The sequence below is a fragment of the Zingiber officinale genome, chromosome 7B, assembly GCF_018446385.1.
Source record: "Zingiber officinale cultivar Zhangliang chromosome 7B, Zo_v1.1, whole genome shotgun sequence".
Classification (NCBI taxonomy): Eukaryota; Viridiplantae; Streptophyta; class Magnoliopsida; order Zingiberales; family Zingiberaceae; genus Zingiber; species Zingiber officinale.
Genome location: NC_055999.1, coordinates 185,859 through 210,639, shown reverse-complemented (window position 1 = coordinate 210,639; position 24,781 = coordinate 185,859). Strand labels below are relative to the sequence as shown.

Genomic DNA, 24,781 nt, shown 5'->3' with positions numbered 1-24,781 from the left:
TACAACAGCAGCCCAAAGCAAATATCATAATAACAGCGTATGCACGGATGGTCACTCCCGCCCACCTCTCCGCACCATGACCCCTGTATGGTCGAAAGGCCGGGTCAGTGACAGACTGTACACCACTCCAGCTACCACTCACACGAATGGCCGAGGGGACAGTTGCATAGTAGCTAACTAGCTACATCTGCGGTGGGGTCCCTGTGGCTCATACTCCAGCTACCACTCACACGAATGGCCGAGTGTGGCACGACAGGACAAGCGGCATCAACTCCAGCTACAACTCTCTCGAGTGGCCGAGGATGCGGCATCAGTCATCATATCAATATAAGCAGAAACAGGTATGCTACATGAAGCCAGCATGCTCAACATAATATATAAATAACTAACAAATCAAGCATACAAACATGGTATCTAGTATCTGCTACTGATCATGGATAACAAAAGAGACTGTATGGATATAAAAACGAGTAACTCAAAGATTTTGAGTGGAAGTATCAAGCATAGGAAAAATTATGAGTGGAGTCAAGGTAAGGCAGTTCTTATCCAAAAATAGCTCATGCACCAAGTTCAAAGGACTAAAGAGACAAAGCAAGAAATACCCGCCTTTATATGTAGATCGTGTCAACCGTCTTCAATCAACGTCCTGCAAATCACATGATGTACAATTTAGCTAATTTCATAAACGACACTAGCTAAACCGAAACCTAACTTAATTAGGGAAAAATCCTAATTCAACTATGAACCTCGATTCACCCAAATACAATGAATAAATCCTTAATTAAAATCCACACTATCTAAATCTATCCCATCCGGAAAGGAAACAAACCGAAATCATAACCAAGCCTGGACACAAATTAACTTTAGAACACCACCAATGGAAATCTTCCCAAGGCACCCAAAGAATACTAAATCTGCCAAGAAGACCGGAAAGCATCATGAAGGAGAGGAACTTCATTGAAAACCATCCACGGGAAGCAGAAATAACCACACTCGACATTAGTAGAAAAGGAAAAACATCATCCTTCTAAGTCCAGATCTAACCATAACCTGTCCATAAAATCAAAAGCCTTTGTGTGAAAATACAATGACATCAATTTTTACAATGTTGGTCACAACAGTTGCACTTATAAGGATCAATTAACCTAATTAAACTCGATTCTATCCAATAGGTATAAACTGGAAGAACCTTGCAAAATCTATTTTAGCATAATCTAATTTCTGGCATAACCAACCAATGTACTAAACCCTAAACCCTAAACCCTAAACCCTAAAAAATTTCATAGATTGGAGCAATTGATTCCGATACATAATTTAGTTAAGACGAATGCAACTTTAAGGCGAACAAAATGAAACGAGAACATCTCCCACCCAGTAAAGCTAGCGAAAACAAACATCCTCCAATTGTTTGATTCCTTACCTGGAAGGAACCGAGCAGAACGAGCGTAACCCTTCAGAAACCCGAGAGAAAGGCAAAAAGAATGAGGAAAGGGGAGGAAAGGTCGGCAGCTAGGGCTCGTCGTGACCGGCGGTGGTGTGGCGTCTCAAGTGCTAGTGTGAGGAAGAGATGCCGGCGGTGTCCGAGAACTCGCGAGAGGGAAGGAAGAAGACTCGGCTGTGGCTCGGGAGAGCATAGAGGAGCTACGGAGGAAGGAAGCGGCGCCGAGTTGGCTAGGGCCCGGCGTCGCAAGCGCAACGAAGAGGGAAGAGGGGTCGGCGGTGGTTTTGGGCAGGGGATCGCGAGCGGGAGAGGGCTCAGGGAGGATGAGGAGTTCGGCGCAAGGGGTTAGGGAAGAGTATGAAACTTAGGCTTTAATAGAAAATCTATACCTATTAATCAAATCAACTCCCTATTAAATAGGTATTCCAAACAGACCTTTTCCAAAGCTAAAAATTTTATCCCATCAAAATACGTCCTACATGCTCAGATTAAATCCCAGAAAATTTCTAAAAATTCCTAAAAATCCTAATAAGGTTATTTGTCTATTAAACCTTATTTTTTTATTATCATTTGTTACCGTATTTTACATTCTCCCCCACTAATAAAAAATTTGGTCCCCAAATTTACGACCTAAGTATGTTGAACAACAAATGACATGTTTTATACCCGAGAGATGAACGAATGAGAACTACCAGTATCTATCAATAGATCTATACTAAAGGTATAAAGTGGCTAATACCTCGGAAGTCCAATCCCTCGGCCCGCTGTGCCTCCTCCCGTGTGACGGCATAACCCCGTCCCACCTCTGCACTCGATGGTGGCATCCTTAAAGTAGGCTGACGTGGATTCGGAGGAGCGTCATCTGCTGCGGGTACTGAGGCTGAGTCTGCGGCTGAAATGTCGAATAAGGCTGAGATGGAAGTGCAGGGTCTTGCTGTACCGGATATGTTTGGTAAGGGGACGCCGCAGTAGAGTACTGCGTGGTCGCTGGCATCACTGGATACTCCTGACCCTGGATATGGTACACTTTTCCCGGGGGTCCCGACAGTTGCGGCTGATATGAAGCGTTCTGAGTCCTCTGAGGTCCTTTCTGCTGTCGTGGCTGGGTGGGTCGCCCTCCCTGAGTGGTCTCTTTAGAGGGCAATTCTGACTCTCATGCCCCGGAAGCTTACAATAGAAGCATATAGCGTGATCCAACGGGCAATCATTCCTGGTATGACTCTTGGAGCCACACTGAAAACACATGATCCCTCCAAAGTTATTCTTCCGGTCTCGCTGAGAGGAACGAGAACCCCCATCCGAGGTTCGCCTTGTCTTCTGAGGTGGAGAGGACCCTCCTGAAGTAACCTGTGAGCTTTGCCCTCTTTTCTCTTTCTTCTGTGTCAGTTGTTTATTATTACTTTTTTCCAAATTCACCTGTTGCTGAGTCATCTCAATAAATAACGCTCGATCTAAGACCTCTCGATAGGAACTACGGGGAAATCCGGACATCTTGAGTCGTATGTATGCCGCCAGTCCCTGAGTAAACTGATACATCCGATCATAATCCTGAGCCACCAGATGAGGACAAAACTCGGCCAATCTACTGAATTCTGCATTATACTCCATCACCGAACGGTCGCCTTGCTTGAGGCTCAGAAACTCCTGACGACGGGATAGACAAAATGTAACCGGAAAATACTGTCTCTCAAATGCCTCCCGGTACATCTGCCACGTGATACGTTGTTCCCCAAAGATCGACTTCTGCATGTCCCACCAAGTGACGGCTTGATCCCGAAGATGATATGCAGCCAACTCCACCTTCTCTTCATCTGTACGCTTCATGTACCAAAATGTGTCCTCCAAGTTCTTCAACCAGCTACGAGCCGCCCAAGGGTCAGCACCCCCATGAAACAGAGTAGTTCGATCTTTCACAGACTTCGCCAACAAGGGTATTCGGGCTCTATCCATCACCCAACCAGTAGTGTCTGGAGCAGGTATAGAAGGTGGTACCCCCGGCGCCCGTAAATCATGCTCTCAAGTAGAGGTTAGAGGATTCCGATCACTGCTACCTGAATCAACCTCATTCGGGTTTCCTGTAAACTCCGTCTCTTGGCCAGTAGGTTCGGGACCCATCGATACCGTGGGTTATTTTCGTGGTTGACCTTGTCCACGGTGATGCATAGCAGTCGACCCTTTTCGTGCCATTCCTGTTAATAATAAGTATGTAAGGAAAATGATTTAGCAGTAGACCACTTACATCCTATAGCTCGGAGATGTCCTGTCGCTGCCTGGTCCCAAAACTCAAGAGTCACATCAAGGGGTCGAAACCAAATCGAAATCTCAAAAAAAAAAAATAAAAATAAAAATAAAACCAGAACACGGAACTAACTCGAGAAAAAAATCATAAAGCAAACCAAGATCGAAACCGCTCTGATACCACTAAATTGGTATCAGATTAACTCGAAAAGTTGTAAATCACAACAAGATCGACATTCCAAAAACACACAACCCAACATCGAAAATCCAAAATACAAAAAAAATAGGAATCACAAACCCGCTCTGATACCACTAAATTAGTATCAGATTAACTCGAAAATTCAAAACATGGAAACAAATCGCAAAAACTTGAAACATAAAAATAGGATTCGCCAAAACCTAAGCTCTTATACCACTAAATTGTCACGCCCCCAGAGGAGTCCTTGCCAGAAGAAATTTCGGCAACATCTCCCCTGTACGGCGGACAATCTGAAACATTACTACATCACCATATACCTCAGCCACATGCGGCTGGAATAGATAACAATATAGAAATAACACAAACACGCAATTAATATACACAGCCTACCTGGCTGGACATAAATGAATAAAAACAACCACGCAGTTAACAACAACCCACACGACTGGAAACATGCACAGCGGAAGACACAAAATAATACGAACGTAAAACTAACAATGACACTAACAAAATACCTACAACCACCAGACTAGACTCCAAAATCCATATCGAAGCATACAATACCAAGTTCACAAAACCAAAACATAAATTGCGTTAGCAATCAAAACCAGAAAAAGAAGCTATCCTCGAGTGTGTCGTGGGACTGGCAATTGGGACTCTCCAAGCATCCATGACTCATCTACTGCACCTGGCGAAAGAAAATCATTTTGCGGCGGGTAAGGAGAGAGATAGTGCATGAACATAACATATAAGTAGAAAACGAGCCAAGAGTATACAGTCTCATAAAAGAAATAGCAAATACTACAATAGAACCAAAATAAGCACTCATACCTGAAACCATATCCTAGGCTAAGTATAGTAGGACAGAACTGGTACTAATCTGCTACAGTACTAGGTATAGTAGGACAGAACTGGTACTAATCTGCTACAGTACTACTCATAACTACAGAAACGACGAGCAAGGTATATACAAGCAATAACAACGTATGTAAACAACAACAGTAAATAGCAATAACAGCATACATATACAACAGCAGCCCAAAGCAAATATCATAATAACAGCGTATGCACGGATGGTCACTCCCGCCCACCTCTCCGCACCATGACCCCTGTATGGTCGAAAGGCCTGACAGACTGTACACCACTCCAGCTACCACTCACACGAATGGCCGAGGGGACAGCTAGCTACATCTGCGGTGGGGTCCCTGTGGCTCATACTCCAGCTACCACTCACACGAATGGCCGAGTGTGGCACGACAGGACAAGCGGCATCAACTCCAGCTACAACTCTCTCGAGTGGCCGAGGATGCGGCATGCATGCAATCACATGATGCGAACAATGCAACAGTCATCATATATATATATAAGCAGAAACAGGTATGCTACATGAAGCCAGCATGCTCAACATAATATATAAATAACTAACAAATCAAGCATACAAACATGGTATCTAGTATCTGCTACTGATCATGGATAACAAAAGAGACTGTATGGATATAAAAACGAGTAACTCAAAGATTTTGAGTGGAAGTATCAAGCATAGGAAAAATTATGAGTGGAGTCAAGGTAAGGCAGTTCTTATCCAAAAATAGCTCATGCACCAAGTTCAAAGGACTAAAGAGACAAAGCAAGAAATACCCGCCTTTATATGTAGATCGTGTCAACCGTCTTCAATCAACGTCCTGCAAATCACATGATGTACAATTTAGCTAATTTCATAAACGACACTAGCTAAACCGAAACCTAACTTAATTAGGGAAAAATCCTAATTCAACTATGAACCTCGATTCACCCAAATACAATGAATAAATCCTTAATTAAAATCCACACTATCTAAATCTATCCCATCCGGAAAGGAAACAAACCGAAATCATAACCAAGCCTGGACACAAATTAACTTTAGAACACCACCAATGGAAATCTTCCCAAGGCACCCAAAGAATACTAAATCTGCCAAGAAGACCGGAAAGCATCATGAAGGAGAGGAACTTCATTGAAAACCATCCACGGGAAGCAGAAATAACCACACTCGACATTAGTAGAAAAGGAAAAACATCATCCTTCTAAGTCCAGATCTAACCATAACCTGTCCATAAAATCAAAAGCCTTTGTGTGAAAATACAATGACATCGATTTTTACAATGTTGGTCACAACAGTTGCACTTATAAGGATCAATTAACCTAATTAAACTCGATTCTATCCAATAGGTATAAACTGGAAGAACCTTGCAAAATCTATTTTAGCATAATCTAATTTCTGGCATAACCAACCAATGTATTTAACTATTACTAACTACCAAATTTGCAGGCTTCAAACCAAGATAATAGAAATAAACTGGAACAATGTGTCGTCACAAGGCCAGGTAGATAAAAAATTTCATAGATTGGAGCAATTGATTCCGATACATAATTTAGTTAAGACGAATGCAACTTTAAGGCGAACAAAATGAAACGAGAACATCTCCCACCCAGTAAAGCTAGCGAAAACAAACATCCTCCAATTGTTTGATTCCTTACCTGGAAGGAACCGAGCAGAACGAGCGTAACCCTTCAGAAACCCGAGAGAAAGGCAAAAAGAATGAGGAAAGGGGAGGAAAGGTCGGCAGCTAGGGCTCGTCGTGACCGGCGGTGGTGTGGCGTCTCAAGTGCTAGTGTGAGGAAGAGATGCCGGCGGTGTCCGAGAACTCGCGAGAGGGAAGGAAGAAGACTCGGCTGTGGCTCGGGAGAGCAGAGAGGAGCTACAGAGGAAGGAAGCGGCGCCGAGTTGGCTAGGGCCCGGCGTCGCAAGCGCAACGAAGAGGGAAGAGGGGTCGGCGGTGGTTTTGGGCAGGGGATCGCGAGCGGGAGAGGGCTCGGGGAGGATGAGGAGTTCGGCGCAAGGGTTAGGGAAGAGTATGAAACTTAGGCTTTAATAGAAAATCTAGACCTATTAATCAAATCAACTCCCTATTAAATAGGTATTCTAAATAGACTTTTTCCAAAGTTAAAAATTTTATCCCATCAAAATACGTCCTACAGGCTCAGATTAAATTCCAGAAAATTTTTAAAAATTCCTAAAAATCCTAATAAGGTTATTTGTCTATTAAACCTTATTTTTTTATTATCATTTGTTACCGTATTTTACAATGGGTACCTCATTTATGAGAAAAAAACTGATGGTCATGAAGAAAGGGCTAAATTAACATATCAATTAGAGAAAAAAAATACTAAATCGCCACCTTATATTAAAAAAATCTTTCTATTATAAGTATTACAATAAATTAAAATACTAGCTGTTGCCTATCTTTTATAATTTAGTGTTATAGAAATCAATAAAAAAAAACTCAACCATCATAAATTGCCACAATGTCTGTATCAAAATCGTTCTTTCGGATGGGTCTAGTGACTAGCATATAAGATGTTGTCATAATGAGGTCTGAGGTTCGAATCTCGACAAAGTCGAGGTAAAATACCTTAGTTGTCTCCCTTATGTGTTAGTCACTATTCCAAAGGTTAGTAGCCATCTGTGATTTACCTGCTAGGGACGAGCGTATTCGCTTTTATGTCACAATGTCTCTATCAAAACTGAATCCATCAAATCAAAAATCAAGCTGATCAAATTTTTCTATAAAAATTGAACCGATAAAATATTAATTAATTTTTTTATCGCAATAATCAAAATTTTAAAACCTTATTTGATTGTAACTAAAAAACATTTGTTTAATTAATTATATTTTTAAATAAAAAATAATTAAAATAATATTTTTATTTGGTATACTCAGTTTATTTGATTTAAATTAATTACAAAATATAATATAAAACTGAAATCGAACAAAATTAACTAAAAATCGTACCTAATTTTAAAAAAATGGAAAATTGAAAACTAATTAATTTATTCGAATTTCTAAATTCGGTCGGTTCAGTTCAGTTAATTTAGTTTTATCGAATTGTTGTTCATCCCTACTAATAGGGAGAATGAAAGTTTTTATATACATTTCTAATAATAAGCTAGGATTTACAAAAGGAAGAAAAAGATTTTTTTAAAAGTTAAAAAAATTAGGGAAAACAAACCTCACAATCTAAGTGCTATGTGCCTTCTCTAATTTGTACATATGTATGCAAATATTATTATACACTAATCAATATAATATTATCAAAATGTATATAGCTATTAATTTCATTAAGCATATGTAAATGTAGAAATTCCAATTTATGTGTCGAATGATTTTCAAGGAAGTGAATAGGAAATTAATTTTTCGTTCTCCCTTTTACTTAATTCTAGCAAGATCAAATTCATGATCCATGTAAACTGAAGTATAAGGTTTAAGACCCGTAATATTTATATATAATATGAACATATAATCAATTAGTTAACTCTATTAATCAATGATTTACCATGGATATATAGTAATATGATTTTCTTTTCAATATGAGTTCATCTATGAGAAAGCGGTTGGGGGATTGGAAGTCAAGGAGGCTCCAGTCCATGATAAAGTCCCAGTAGAGCCGATAGATAGTGATATTATCGGATGTGAGTGTGGCAAATATAAACAATGTCGGATTCTTGTGCATCATGTACTTCCATCGTAGGACGAATGCCAACAGCGTAAATGAAAACTTTCTAATGTTTGCAGTATTAATTTTGTTGAATGGTAAGGTCCGATACATACACTTCATTTAATAAATTTAATTGAATTAATTAATAATAAATATTTTTTCAACTGATCAAACATACTTGCATGAAACGTAACCAATAAGAAAAAAAATGAAGTATGCAATATTCTTGTACTGTTTAGTTCAAATGGTAATTTTCAAAGAATCCACTTCTATTTCAAATATAAAATCCATGCAATACCACAGTATATGTCCTATTAATGGAATCTATGCATAGCATAACATAACATAGTTAATTAATATAAAATTAAATGGAGGTAAACTTATTCCACTAACTAATTAATTTTGTAATCAATATATATAAATCGTACTTAGTTGGTCCGTCATTAAAATTTCAACTATCGGCATGTAATTAATAAATTAATAAAAAATAGTAACTAAGCGATTCTTTTAATAATTTATTGATAGTAGGTAGACACCAAGGAAAACATAATGCAAATATTAACTATAATTAATATAATTATCATATACATACAAATATACACAAATTAATATAATACTATCGAAATGTATATAACTATTAAATTCATTAAGCATATGTACCTGCATCAGCAAGTAAGAAAATAAATGCATCTAAACAATTAAGAAAAATAACAACATAAAGAGAAATAAGGCGGTGACTACATGTAAGACACTTCTCTTGAGAGATTAATCATTTGTCCCTATACACTTAAGAAAAATGACAACACAAAAATACTCATAAAGTTCACAAGCATGTATGACAAACATGAAATTAGAGTAAATTTGTTCATGTCAAGTGTGACTCCTGCTTCAATGTTAATCCTAGCAGTGACTTCCAAAATGAAGATAGTACCATCCTTTATATAGTTTTCCCCTCCTTCCTAAGTTCATCTGTAGCCATGAAAAAACTAAGATAGTATGTACAGAAAAGTTTTTGCATCTTAAGCTTTTAAATTAAAGACACTTAAAAATGCAATTTATTTTGAAGTTGTTCCAATATGGGAACATACATTTTTTTCACCACTAAATCACCGCCCTACTTAAAAAATTCTTTCTATTACAAGTATTACAATTAAATAAATTAGAAAAAAAATCAAGTAATATCTCAAGCCTCTTCAAATTTTGAAGAAAAAATGACATAAGATCACATTCACAATGACCTGTTTAACGGTTAGCTGTTGCCCAACTTTTTAAATTTAATGTTATAGGAATTATTGAAAAAAAATCTTACATCAGAATTTCATGTATAATTCTACACGCCATATTAGAATTACATGTCAAATAAGTAGAACTGAATATTCGATGAAAATCGAACCAATCGAATTAACTAAATTGAAAATTGAACGGATCAATATTTCTAAAAAATCAAACCAATAAAATACTAGTTAATTCAATTTTCGATAGAATTAACTGAAATTTTAAAACCTTATTCAATTTAAATAAAAAAATATTTGTTTAATTAATTAGATTTTTAAATAAATAATGATCAAATTAATATTCTTATTCAATTTACCCAGTTTATTCGGTTTGATCTAATTACAAAATCTTAAATCGAAATCGAAAATCGAACCTTATTTAAAAAAAATGAAAACAAAAAACTGAATTAACCAAATTGAATTTCTAAATTCTGTATGTTAAGTTCGATAAATTCGATTTTACTAAATTTTTGCTCACTACTAATAGAAAGAATGAAAGTTTCTATATATATTTCTAAAAATAAGTTAGGATTTAAAAAAGAAGATTAAGATTTTTTAAAAAGTTAAAAAAAATGGAAAACAAATCTCACAGTCAAGTGCTTTGTCCATTCTCTAATTTGTACATATGTATGCAAATATAATTATACACCCATCAATATAATATTATCAATATATATATAGCTATTAAATTCATTAAACATACATGTCAATGTAGAAATTCCAATTTTTGTGTTGAATGATCTTCAAGGAAGCGAATAGGAAATTAATTATTCGGTTCTCTCCTTGACTTAATTAATTATAGAGGCATCAAATTCATAATCCATGTAAACCGGAGTATAAGGTTTAAGATATGTAATATTTATATATAATATGAATATATAATCGATCACTTAACTGTATTAATCAATGACTTACCACGGAGACATAGTAATATGATTTTCTTTTCAATATGAGTTCATCTATGAGAAAGCGGTTGGGGGATTGGAAGTCAAGGAGACTCCAGTCCATGATAAAGTCCCAGTAGAGCCGGTAGATAGTGATACTACCGGATGTGAGTGTGGCAAATATAAGAAATGTCATATTTTTGTCCATCATATACTTCCATCATAGGATGAATGCCAACAGCGTAAATGAAAACTTCTTAGCGTTTGCAGTATTAATTTTGTTGAATGGTAAGGCCCGATACACACACTTCATTTAATAAATTTAATTGAATTAATTAGTAATAAATATTTTTTCAACTGATCAAATATACTTGAATTAAATGTAACACATAAGAAAAAAAAATGAAGTATGCATTATTCTTGGACTGTTTAGTTCAAATTGTAATCTTCACATTATCCACTGCTATTTCAAATATAAAATCCATGCAATACCACAGTATATGTTTTATTAATGGAATCTACAGGCACAACATAACATAACATAGTTAATTAATATATAATTAAATAAAGTTAAAATCATTCCACTAACTAATTAGTTTTGTAATCAATATATATAAATCTTAAGTTGGTCCGTCATTAAAATTTCAACCGCACTTAATTAATAAATTAATAAAAAAATTGTAACTAAGTGATTCTTTTAATAATTTATGGATAGTTAATAGACACCAAAGAAAACATAGTGCAAATATTAACTATAATTAATATAGTTATCATATACATACAAATATACACCAATTGATATAATATTATCGAAATATATATAGCTATTAAATTCATTAACCATATATGCTTAATGAATTTAACTACATATATGCTTAATGAATTTAATAGCTATATATATTTTGATAATATTATATTAACTGATGTATATTTGTATATATATGGATGACTACTTCCCTAAGGACTTCTTAGATCACCAAAGAATTATAGAAAAAATGTTCGAAGACATTTTATCTAAATATAATTATATTATTATTAACTTATTAATTATTTATTAATGAAAGATATGTTTGTTATAGAATTTTTCACCGACAATTTTGTATTATCAATCATTTACATGGCATCTTAGTTCGACTATTTAATTCAATATAATGTGATCAATGTGCATCCTAATGATTACATCGATATTTTGATAGAATTCTCTATGTATTAAGTCTTATCTCGATTGTTTGATATCACTTTCAATAGATTTTCATCGATAAGTTTATAATATTCTCTATGTATTCCATTCCATACAATATATGTCTTGATTAATTTGCACATATTCTTTTATGGATGCAATGTATTACCATGTCACCGTAATAAAATTATTCACCACCCTACTTAAAAATTCTTTCTATTATAAGCGATCCTGTTCGAAAGTTGAATCAACGGACACTGGGCACGTGGCGCTCTCCAAGTGGCTGACGCAGATCTCTTGGCTGTCCGCTAGGACCTCCGGTGAACCTGCACAGAAGTTGGGCCGAGAAGGGGTTCCCGGCGACGACCCTCCGACGCTCAAGTCAGGTAAGCGAACAACGAAGAAGTGACTCTAAGTATAAGAGATTGTGTACCTCCGGTGAGGTGCGAGGCTCCTTATATAGAGTTGGAAAGGAGTCCATGCACACATACCAAGGCGAATACGTGTCCCCAGCCCATACCTCAGTAAGGGCTTGTCAGCAACCTGACACCATACTGCTATAGTCCAAGCACGTCTTCGATGGGACAGCGGCACCCCTTGTCATAAGATTTGGAGTATGGCCGGATTATAGAGCATGCCCGCTGTCAGAAGATGTCCCTTGTCCTTTTCTCCTTATTCCCTGCCGAGAGTCCGGTCGGCCAGCATGTGCCTTACGTCCGGCCGGTCATATATAGTGGTCTACTTGGGAGATTCTCGGTAACGTGCTGTATGGAGATTGTCCACAGTATGTCACCTTATGTCTTCGGCCGAACGTTCCATCTGCTCGACCCTTCAATCCTGTTCAACGAGCGCCGGAACCCCGACTCCTGCTGAGGCGCCTTTTGCCATCAGTTAGACCCTGGTCGACCGGTCGGCCTATCGATCCAACTTGTTCTCGGGCGTTCGGTTGGTCTATCCTTCTCCGATCGGACACCGGGCCCTTTGACTTCCACGTAACGTTGACTTCCCAGAACGGGGGTCCCCTGTTCTTACCGCCGGATCAATAAGTATTACAATAAATTAGAAAACAAAAATCAAGGAATATCTGAAGCCTCTTCCAATTTTGAGAAAAATGAGCACATCACGATGACATATTTAACTCTAGCTGTTGCCCAACTTTAAAACTTAGTGTTATAGGAATTATTCAACAACAACCCAATCATCAGAATTTTATATCTAATTCTACACACCATATTGGAATTACATGTCCAACAAGTATACTGAATATTCGTTCAAAATCGAACTGATCGAATTAAATAAATTGAAATTGAACCGATTAATTTTTTATATAAAAATCAAACCGAAAAAATACCAGTTAATTCAATTTTCGATAGAATTAATTGAAATTTTAAAACCTTATTCAATTTAAATAAAAAAAACATTTGTTTAATTAATTAGATTTTTAAATAAATAATAATCAAATTAATATTCTTATTCAGTTTACCTAATTTATTTTGTTTGATCGAATTACAAAATCTAAAATCGAAACCGAACCTTATTTAAAAAAAACAAAAACTCAAAACTGAATTAGGTTAATTCGATTTTACTAATTTTTGCTCACTCCTAATAGGAAGAATGAAAATTTCTATATATATTTATAACAATAAGCTAGTACTTAAAAAAGAAGAATAAGACTTTTTTAAAAGTTAACAAAAATGGAAAAGAAAACTAACAAGTGCTCTGTGCATTTTCTAATTTGTACATATGTATGCAAATATAATTATACATCAATCAATATAATATTATCAAAATATATATAGCTATTAAATTCATTAAGCATATATGTCAATGTAGAAATTCCAATTTGTGTGTTGAATGATTTTCAAAGGAAGCGAATTGGAAATTAATTATTCGGTTCTCTCCTTGACTTAATTATAGCGGTATCAAATTCATGATCCATGTAAATCGAAGTATAAGGTTTAAGAACTATAATATTTATATATAATATGAGTTCATCTATGAGAAAGCGGTTGGGGGGTTGGAAATCAAGGAAGCTCCAGTCCTAGTAGAGTCGGTAGATAGTGATACTACTGGATGTGAGTGTGGCAAATATAAGCAATTTCGGATTCTTGTGCATCATGTACTTCCATCGTAGCACGAATGACAACAACATAAATGAAAACTTCCTAGTGCTTGCAGCATTAATTTTGTTGAATGGTATAGCCAGGTACACATACATCATTTAATAAATTTAATTGAATTAATTAGTAATAAATATTTTTTCAACCGATCAAATATACTTGCATGAAACGTAAGCGATAAGAAAAAAAACGAAGTATGCAATATTCTTGTACTGTTTGGTTCAAATTGTAATATTCAAATAATCCACTACTATTTCAAATATAAAATCCATGCAATATCGACACTTCCTGTAATTAATAAATTAATAAAAAATAGTAGCTAAGGGATTCTTTTAATAATTTATCGATAGTAAGTAGACACCAAGTAAAACATATTGCACATATTAACTATAATTAATATAGTTATCATATAAATATACACCAATTAATATACTTAATAAATTTAATAGATATATATCTTTCGATAATATTATATTAATTGGTGTATATTTGTATGTATATGGATACTTGACGACTACTCCCTAAGGATTATTTAGACCACCAAAGAACTATAGAAAAAAAATGCCCGAAGACATTTTCTCTAAATATAATTAAATTATTATTAATTTATTAATGAAATATATGTTTGTTATAGGATTTTTCACCGACATTTTTGTGTTATCAATCATTTTATATGGCATCTTAGTTCGACTGCTTAATTTCAATGTGATCAATGTGCATCCTAATGATTACATCATTATTTTGATAGAATTCTCTATGTATTAAGTCTTAGTTCGACTGTTTGATATCACTTTCAGTAGGTTTTATCGATAATTTTATAATATTCTCTATGTATTCCATTCCATATAATATATTTGGCTTGATTAATTTGATCAAAATCGAACCGATCGAATAAAATAAATTGAAAATTGAACCGATCAATTTTTTATATAAAAATTGAACCGATAAAATACCAGTTAATTCAATTTTCAATATAATTAATTGAAATTTCAAAACCTTATTCAATTTAAATAAAAAAAACACATTTGTTTAGTTAATTATATTTTTAAATAAATAATAATCAAATTAATATTCTTATTCAGTTTACCCAATTTATTCGGTTTGATCGAATTACAAAATCTAAAATCAAAACCGAAAATAAAAAATTATTTAAAAAAACAAAAAACAAAAACTGAATTAAGCGAATTGAATTTCTAAATTAGATCGGTAAAGTTCGGTTAATTCGATTTTACTAATTTTTGCTGACTCCTAATAGGAAGAATTAAAATTTCTATATATATTTATAACAATAAGCTAGGACTTAAAAAAGAAGAATAAGATTTTTTTAAAAGTTAAAAAAAATGGAAAAGAAAACTAACAATCAAGTGCTCTGTGCATTTTCTAATTTGTACATATGTATGCAAATATAATTGTACACCTATTAATATTATATTATCAAAATATATATAGCTATTAAATTTATTAAGCATATATGTCAATGTAGAAATTTCAATTTGTGTGTTCAATGATTTTAAGGAAGCTAATTGGAAATTAATTATTCGGTTCTCTCCTTTACTTAATTATAGCGGCATCAAATTCATGATCCATGTAAATCGAAGTATATATAAGGTTTAAGAATTATAATATGAATATATAATCGATAACTTAACTGTATTAATAAATGACTTATATGGAGAAATAGTAATATGATTTTCTTTTCAATATGAGTTCATCTATGAGAAAGTGGTTGGGGGGTTTGAAATCAAGGAGGCTTCGGTATATGATAAAGTCCTAGTAAAGTCGGTAGATAGCGATAGTACCGGATGTGAGTGTTGCAAATATAAGCAATGTCGAATTCTTGTGCATCATGTACTTCCATCGTAGGACGAATGGTAACAGCATAAATGAAAACTTCCTAGTGTTTGCATCATTAATTCTGTTGAATGGTATGGCTAGGTACACACATTTCATTTAATAAATTTAATTGAATTAATTAGTAATAAGTATTTTTTCAACTGATCAAATATATTTGGATGAAATGTAACCGATAAGGAAAAAAATGAAGTATGCAATATTCTTGTACTGTTTGGTTCAAATTGTAATATTCAAATAATCCACTACTATTTCAAATATAAAATCCATGCAATACCACAATATATGTCCTATTAATGGAATCTACAGGTATAGCATAACATAATATAGTTAATTAATATATAATTAAATAAAGTTAATATCATTCCACTAACTATTTAGTTTTTTAATCAATATATATATATCTCGTTAGTTGGTGTGTCATTAAAATTTCAACCATAGGCACTTCCTATAAATAATAAAATAATAAAAAATAGTAACTAAATGATTCTTTTAATAATTTATCGATAGTAAGTAGACACCAAGTAAAACATATTGCAAATATTAACTATAATTAATATAGTTATCATATAAATATACACCAATTAATATGCTTAATGAATTTAATAAATATATATCTTTCGATAATATTATATTAATTGGTGTAAATTTGTATGTATACGGATACTTGACGACTACTCCCCTAATCATTATTTACACCACCAAAGAATTATAGAAAAAAAAATGCCCGAAGACATTTTCTCTAAATATAATTATATTATTATTAACTTATTATTTATTTATTAATGAAATATATGTTTGTTATAGGATTTTTCATCGACATTTTTGTGTTATCAATCATTTTATATGACATCTTAGTTCGACTGCTTAATTTCAATGTGATCAATGTGCATCATAATGATTACATCATTATTTTGATAGAATTTTATATGTATTAAGTCTTAGCTCGATTGTTTGATATCACTTTCAGTAAGTTTTTATCGATAATTTTATAATATTCTCTATGTATTCCATTCCATATAATATATTTGGCTTGATTAATTTGATCAAAATCGAACCGATCGAATTAAATAAATTGAAAATTGAACCGATCAATATTTTATATAAAAATCGAACCGATAAAATACCAGTTAATTCAATTTTCGATAGAATTAATTGAAATTTCAAAACCTTATTCAATTTAAATAAAAAAAACATTTGTTTAGTTAATTAGATTTTTAAATAAATAATAATCAAATTAATATTCTTATTCAGTTTACCCAATTTATTCGGTTTGATCGAATTACAAAATCTAAAATAAAAACCGAAAATCAAACCTTATTTAAAAAAAACGAAAACCAAAAACTGAATTAAGCGAATTGAATTTCTAAATTAGATTGGTTAAGTTCGGTTAATTCGATTTTACTAATTTTTGCTCACTCCTAATAGGAAGAATGAAAGTTTCTATATATATTTATAACAATAAGCTAGGACTTAAAAAAGAAGAATAAGATTTTTTTAAAAGTTAAAAAAAAATGGAAAAGAAAACTAACAATCAAGTTTTGTTATTCGGTTCTTCTTGACTTAATTATAGCGGCATCAAATTCATGTGGCACAAAGGTGATTCGTTCGCCCCAGTGCCCCCTCAACCCGTCCATAGGCTAACACGGAGGAGGTAAATCACGGGTGGCTACTAGCCATTAGTGCAAATGGCCAAGACATGGGGAAGGTTATGCTCGGTCACGCCGAGTTTCGACCCCAAGACCTCATGTGACAACACCCCATGTCTTAACCATCGCACCACCCCGAGGGGACATCAAATTCATGATCCATGTAAATGAAGTATAAGGTTTAAGAACTATAATATTTATATATAATATGAATATATAATCGATAACTTAACTGTATTAATAAATGACTTACTATGGAGACATAGTAATATGATTTTCTTTTCAATATGAGTTCATCTATTAGAAAGCGGTTGGGGGGGTTGGAAATCAAAGATGCTCCGATACATGATAAAATCCTAGTAGAGTCGGTAGATAGTGATAGTACCGGATGTGAGTGTGACAAATATAAGCAATGTCAGATTCTTGTGCATCATGTACTTCCACCGTAGGACGAATGCCAACAGCATAAATGAAAACTTCCTAGTATTTGCAGCATTAATTTTGTTGAATAATAAGGCCAGGTACACACATTCATTTAATAAATTTAATTGAATTAATTAGTAATAAGTATTTTTTTCAACCGATCAAATATACTTGCATGAAACGTAACCGATAAGGAAAAAAAAATGAAGTATGCAATATTCTTGTACTATTTGGTTCAAATTGTAATATTCAAATAATCCACTAGTATTTCAAATATAAAATCCATGCAATACCATAATATATGTCCTAGTAATGGAATCTACAGGCATAGCGTAACATAATATAGTTAATTAATATATAATTAAATAAAGTTAATATCATTCCACTAACTATTTAGTTTTGTAATCAATATATATAAATCTTACTCGACGTTAATTGGTCCGTCATTAAAATTTCAACCATCGGTACTCCTGTAATTAATAAATTAATAAAAAATAGTAACTCTAAGTGATTCTTTTAATAATTTATCGATAGTAAGTAGACACTAAGTAAAACATGTTGCAAATATTAATTATAATTAATATAGTTATTATATAAATATACATCAATTAATATGCTTAATGAATTTAATAAATATATATCTTTCGATAATATTATATTAATTAGTGTATATTTGTATGTATATGGATACTTGATTACTACTCCCCTAAGGACTTCTTAGACTACCAAAGAATTATATAAAAAATGTCCGAAGACATTTCTCTACATATAATTATATTATTTTTAACTTATTAATTATTTATTAATGAAAGATATATTTGTTAATGGATTTTTCACTGACAATTTTGTGTTATCAATCATTTACATGCCATCTTAGTTCGACTGTTCATCGATATTTTGGTTGAATTCTCTATGTATTAGCTCGATTGTTTAATATCACTTTCAGTAGGTTTTTCATGGATAATTTTATAATATTCTCTTTGTATTTTATTCTATATAGTATATTTGTCTTGATTAATTTGCACATATTCTTCTATGGATGCAATGTATTAATATGTCATCGTAACAAAATCAATCACCGCCCTACTTAAAAAATTATTTCTATTATAAATATTACAATAAATTAGAAAAAAAATCAAGGAATATCTCAAGCCTCTTCAAATTTTGAGTAAAAAATGACGTAAGATTACATCACAATGACCTATTTAACTCTAGCTGTTGCCCAACTTTAAAATTTATTCTTATAGGAATTATTCAAAAACAACTCAATCATCAGAATTTCATTGTCTAATTCTACATGTCATATTGGAATTTATTTGGACTGAATATTCGATCAAAATTAAAATTGAATTGAATAAATTGAAAATTGAACCGATCAAATTTTTCTAAAAAATTGAATAAATAAAATATCAATTAATTCAATTTTTCGACCGAATTAATTGAAATTTTAAAACCTTATTCAATTTTAACTAAAAAAAATTATTTAATTAATTATATTCTTAAATAAACAATAATCAAATTACTATTATTATTAAGTTTACCCAGTTTATTCAATTTAATCGAATTACAAAATCTAAAATCGAAACTGAATCAAATTAATCGAAAACTGAACCTAATTTAAAAAAAAAATAAAAAATAAAAATCGAATTAATCGAATTGAATTTCTAAATTCGATCAGTTCAGTTCTATTAATTCAATTTTATTATATTTTTGCTCAGTCCTACTAATAGGGAGAATGAAAGTTTCTATATATATTTCTAACAATAAGCTAGATTTAAAAAAAAAGGAAGAAAATGATTTTTTTAAAAGTAAAAATAAATAGAAAACAAACCTCACAATCAAGTACTCTGTAATAAATTCATTAAGCATAACCATGGATACATAGTAATATGATTTTCTTTTCGATATGAGTTTGTCTTTTGAGAAAACAGTTGAAGATTTAAAGTCAAGGAGGCCCCAGTGTCTGACAAAGTCTAGTAGAGCTGGTAGACAGTGATAGTACTGGATGTAAGTATAACAAATATAAACAATGTATTTCCACCGTGGTAAGATTGCCAAACACCGTAAATAAAAACTTCTAATAAAATTTAATTAAGTAATTGAATTAATTAGTAATAAATATTTTTCAAATAGATCAAATATATCTGTATCACACGAAACAAGTAAAAAAAAAAAAATGAAATAGGCAATATTATATTCTTGTCTGTTGGTTCGAATGTTAATCTTCAAATAATCCACTACATTAATTTCAAATAGCAAACTGTGCAAGAACACATTGTATGTCTTATCCGCATGCATAACATAACATAGTTAATTAATATATAATTAAACAAAGATAAACTCATTCTACTAGTTAGTTGATCCGTCGTTACAATTTCAACTATCAAAACTTCTTACAATTAATAAATTAATAAAAAAAAATTAAGGGATTATTTTAAAATTGATATTAAGTAGTTAATCTATATATAATTGCTTTTGACGCTAGCTAAAATATAATGTTGAGCATCATCCTACTAAAGTAAGAGCTTAGCTTGTTGAAAGGTAGAATAAGTTTAACGGTAAGATAAGCAACCTAAGCATCTGCACATATTTATTAATTCATGATATTTAAAAATAAAAATAATTTGAAATTATATCCGTACACATACATACGAATAGAGTCAATATATTTACTTTTATGGATAAACAGAAGAAGGAGATTAGTGAGGAGGTCTATAGAGAAAGCACTGATGAGGAAAGTGCTATGGTGCTCAAGAGTCGTGTTAGGTGACAAATTCAAAATGTGATTGTGATTGATTCTGTTACGACGAAAAGCAAATATACTACATGGAATGGAATACATAGAAAATATTACAAAATTGTTGGTGAACAACATGCTGAAAGTGATATCAAATAATCGAGCTAAGAGTTAATACATAAAGAATTATACCAAAAGATTGGATAAATTCTTTCAAGAGAATATACCGCATGGAATGGAATACATCAAGAATATATCGCATGGAATGCAATACATAGAGAATACAAAATTGTCGGTGAACAATCTACTGGATTGATATCAAACAATCGAGATAAGAATTAATACATAAAGAATTATAACTAAAGATTGGATAACTTCTTTTGATATAATCATTCGGATGCATATTGATATCAAGTAGTCGAGTTAAGATGACACATAAAATAAAATGATTGATAATTTTATACATTTAAATTTTTTTTACATAAATTAATAATATTTATTATAAAAAAAATAAATTTTAAATATATTTAATTGGGATCGTAATTTTATTAGGCTTTATGAATCAACCCTATTATTGAAATTATCCCCCTTAGGAATTATTTTAATTTATTAAATCTAAAAAAATAAATAAAATAAAAAGAAAAGAAAAGAAAACGCCGTCTCTCTGTCAAGTCTCGTGCGACGGCGTGGATGCCACCGGCCGCCATCGACGCCTCACGGGAGGCCTCCGGCGCGTCCGGCGAAGTCCAACGTTGCTTCCAACGACGCCGGAAGCGTCGCGGAAAGCTTCCAGTGCCGCTGGAAGCATCACGAGATGCTACCGGACGCGTCCTGAGACGCTTTTGGCGGCTGCGGACGCATCCGGTGCCGCCGGAGACGTGCCGCGAGGCCCGTGACGATGCCTCAACAGTCAACAGGAATAAAAAAATTAACAAAACGTAAGAAAACAAAACGTAAAAACTTACCGGAGCTCCGGAGCGACAAAGCCTTCAACGCAGCGACGCAGGCTTGCAGCGACGATGAGAGAAGATGAACCGGTGCTGAGAGACGACGAAGACGTAAACACGGAAACAACAAATTTGGTAAAAATATTAAAACCTAAATGACTACGCCGAGGCCCGCCGAGAGCCACCTAGGCGGCTGGGCTGCCTAGGTCACTCGCCTGGGGGGTTTCCGACGCGGCTTGCTGCCGCACAGTGCCTAGGCGGCCGCCAAGCCCGTGTTTTCGAACACTTGTGAGAGGTGAGGGCAGTGCCTTTAGTCCTCTTGGGATGATCTAGTGACTAGCTCATGAGGTGTTGCTACTATGAGTTCGGGGTTCAAATCTCGACAAAGTCGAGGTAAATGTCTCCCTTTTGTGCTAGTCACTATTCCAAAGGCTAGCAGGCGCCCGATTTACCTCCTCCCGTGTTGATCCTGGGATGAATTGGCGGGGACGTTAAGGGCCAACGTATTCACTTTTTTGCTACCTTGAGGGCATTGCATTTAGGGGCAGGGTCGAACTTTCCATGAATGAGTAGTTTGTTTTTTATTGGATACTTTCATGGATCTATCTATCGTTTGAGTATGCACTTATTTTTTTCGAGATATTTTCATAGTTAATCCTTCAACTTCTCTCCACTCTCATAGCACTCTTTTTCAATCGATTGAAAAAAAAAAATCTATTTATCTTTTCTAATTCTCTATTTAGTTTATCTCTTAAGTTTTTAACCTTCTATTTATATACAAAATATATTTTATATATTTATTTTTACGGCTAATAAATAATTATACACATTTTCCCTCATCATCTATTATTATTTTCATTTATTGTATTTTTTTATTATCCATCTAAAATAATAAATAAAATATTGGAAAAAATAGATTAACGGGAAGTTGTTAATGGTGTAAGGATTTAGAATTTATCAAAATTTTTAAATTTAATAAGTTGAAGAACAAAGCTTTAAAGTCACTTCCGTGATCTGGAAGACAATGATTCAAATTATTCAACAAATAATTTAGCTCATAGTAGAAAATTCATCTCTCTTTTCCATGGAAGAAAAGAAACTTCCTTCCTCTCCTAGATCACCTCTAATCTCAAACATAGGAGGTCATGGGAGAAGAAAAGAAGAAGAAGAAGAGGAAGATTCTCGGGAGACGAAAAGACAACGATGAAGAATGAGATGAGTGAGTCAGAGAGAGGGAGAAGAGGTAGCAAGGAAGGAGACGAAGGAATGTTGACAACTGCGAAATATAGCTTCATCTTCTTCAGAGAAAAAAAGTCCAAGCATTAACAAAAAGGTATAAAGTTTTTTTATACGCATTATTTTTATATAAAAAAAATCAAGAGAACTCATGAATAACTCGTTTATGTGCAATTCTAGGAGGATCTTCTCAAATCCACCAAAGATGAAATAAGCAAATTGAGAGAAAAAAACAACAGATTAAAGGTGACATCAACACGCATCATCGACCGACGACTACCAGTCTCTCCAGTTGCACTTCTCTGCTGTTTCTCAACAATTCCAGCTTCTGATGAAGAAGAATACGAGTTTGTTTCGTTGATCCTTGGAACGGGGCAAATATATAGAAAGGAAGACAAGAATATTGAGAACACTGCAGGCAAAGACAAAGGTCGAAGGGAGAACTTAGAAGAAGACTTGACTCTTAGACGGGACTGTAAACTTTACGATGCCTGCAGCAGTGGACTAATCAAGCAGCAACTGATTGCAAGGAAGGAAGACAAAAAGATTACTCCATGCAAGATGGTGAAGGATTTGAGAAATAATGGATCAGAAGATGAGGCGTTGCAGCAACCACAGTGAAGAAAACAAGAATATGTGTGCGAAGGAGATGCAACGGACCAATGGTGTGTATTGTTTACCTGGTAGATTAATATGATCGAAGTAGAAGTAGATGTATAGTTTGAAACTAAACACAGTAAGCAAATGAGATGTTTACTCTTTCTTACAGATGAATGACGGATGTCAATGGAGGAAGTATGGTCAGTAGATTGCAAAAGGAAATCCATGCCCACGAGGTTTCTATCGCTGCACTGTGGCACCGGGCTGCACTGGTACGAGGTTAAATTTCTGACTGACATTAATTCGTTCCTTTTGATCTCCTTCAATGTATCACCATGCGAGAGCAAAGTGTGTTTCACTGAATTCTACGTAATTCATTCCAGGTGCAAAGATGTGCAGAAGATATGACGATATTAATCACGACCTATGAAGGAAACCACAATCACCCTCTCCCAGTCTCGGCCACTGCCATGGCCTCCGCCAACTCAGCAGCAGCATGCATGCTGCTCTCAGGATCATCTTCCACTGCCCAACTTGCAATCACGTTAACAGATCAGGCCTATAAATTGACTACCAACCTCATGACTTCAAGTGCTTATCCCCCTGGTTTGAACTTTGGCATCTCAGATATATCAAGACAAGGACCGCCCTGCCTCCCAAACTATATACTCTCATCAATTACCACCAACCCAACTGTCACACTAGACCTAACTGCAACGCATTCTAGAGTAAACCAGTTCAGTTTGGTCTCTTCAAACTTTGCCACAAGGCCAAGACACTCACCACCATCAATCTTTAGCTTCTCTTCTCCAAAATCTAACACCGTAGCAACGCCAGCTTGGAGCAGTGGGTACCATAGTTATGGGTCTCAACAATCTAAGGAAGGTTCCATTTCGTCATCAAACCATAGTAGACTATCTCAAGAATCTTTCTACCAGCACTACTTGCAGAAGACCACCAACCCAAAGGATCCTGGCGACCAGCATAAGTTGACTGATGCAATTGCAAAGACCACAACAGAAGATCCTAGATTCCAGTTTGCGCTGACAGCTAGTGTTCCATCATATGTTGGAGCTAATGAAGCTGAATGTTTGGGTTTCCAAAATAGGGGGATCATGATCCACAACAGTTCGACTCTGATCCATACTTTACAACTATGGGGAGAGGAAATAGTTATTCCCAGAGCTACTTAGATATAAATCCACGGTTTCAAGCACAAGAATGAAAGAAAAGAACCTCTTGTTCCTCCAGCCTTCATTAGCATTAGCAAGCACCAAGAGTGCTTCTGCCTCACCAGTGGACCATAGCATAGGAACCGTTAAATGATGAGTCTCTTTAACAATTAGATAAAGCACTATTTTTTTGGGATTTATAGATATTGGCACTAAGCAATTATGTAGGTTAATTACTAGAAGAGCAATTCAGGTGTGAAGAGAACTAATTCAATAGTTGAGCGTCCTGTTGAG

The 24,781-nt window shown here is 33.9% G+C and overlaps 2 protein-coding genes across 2 annotated transcripts; one reads left to right on the top strand and one right to left on the bottom strand.

Moving 5' to 3' along the window:
* Positions 1-2,699: 2,699 nt before the first annotated feature.
* LOC122007373 lies at positions 2,700-3,391 on the bottom strand. The gene is made up of 2 exons (XM_042563244.1): positions 2,917-3,391; positions 2,700-2,818 (listed from the first exon to the last, which is right to left on the bottom strand). The coding sequence occupies exons 1-2, from the start codon at positions 3,389-3,391 to the stop codon at positions 2,700-2,702; spliced, it is 594 nt and encodes a 197-aa protein (XP_042419178.1).
* Positions 3,392-23,488: 20,097 nt separating this feature from the next.
* On the top strand, positions 23,489-24,508 carry LOC122007372 (WRKY transcription factor 72B-like). Its single transcript, XM_042563243.1, has 2 exons — positions 23,489-23,587; positions 23,678-24,508. Exons 1-2 carry the CDS (start codon positions 23,489-23,491, stop codon positions 24,506-24,508), a joined length of 930 nt encoding a protein of 309 aa, XP_042419177.1.
* The last annotated feature ends 273 nt before the right edge of the window (positions 24,509-24,781 follow it).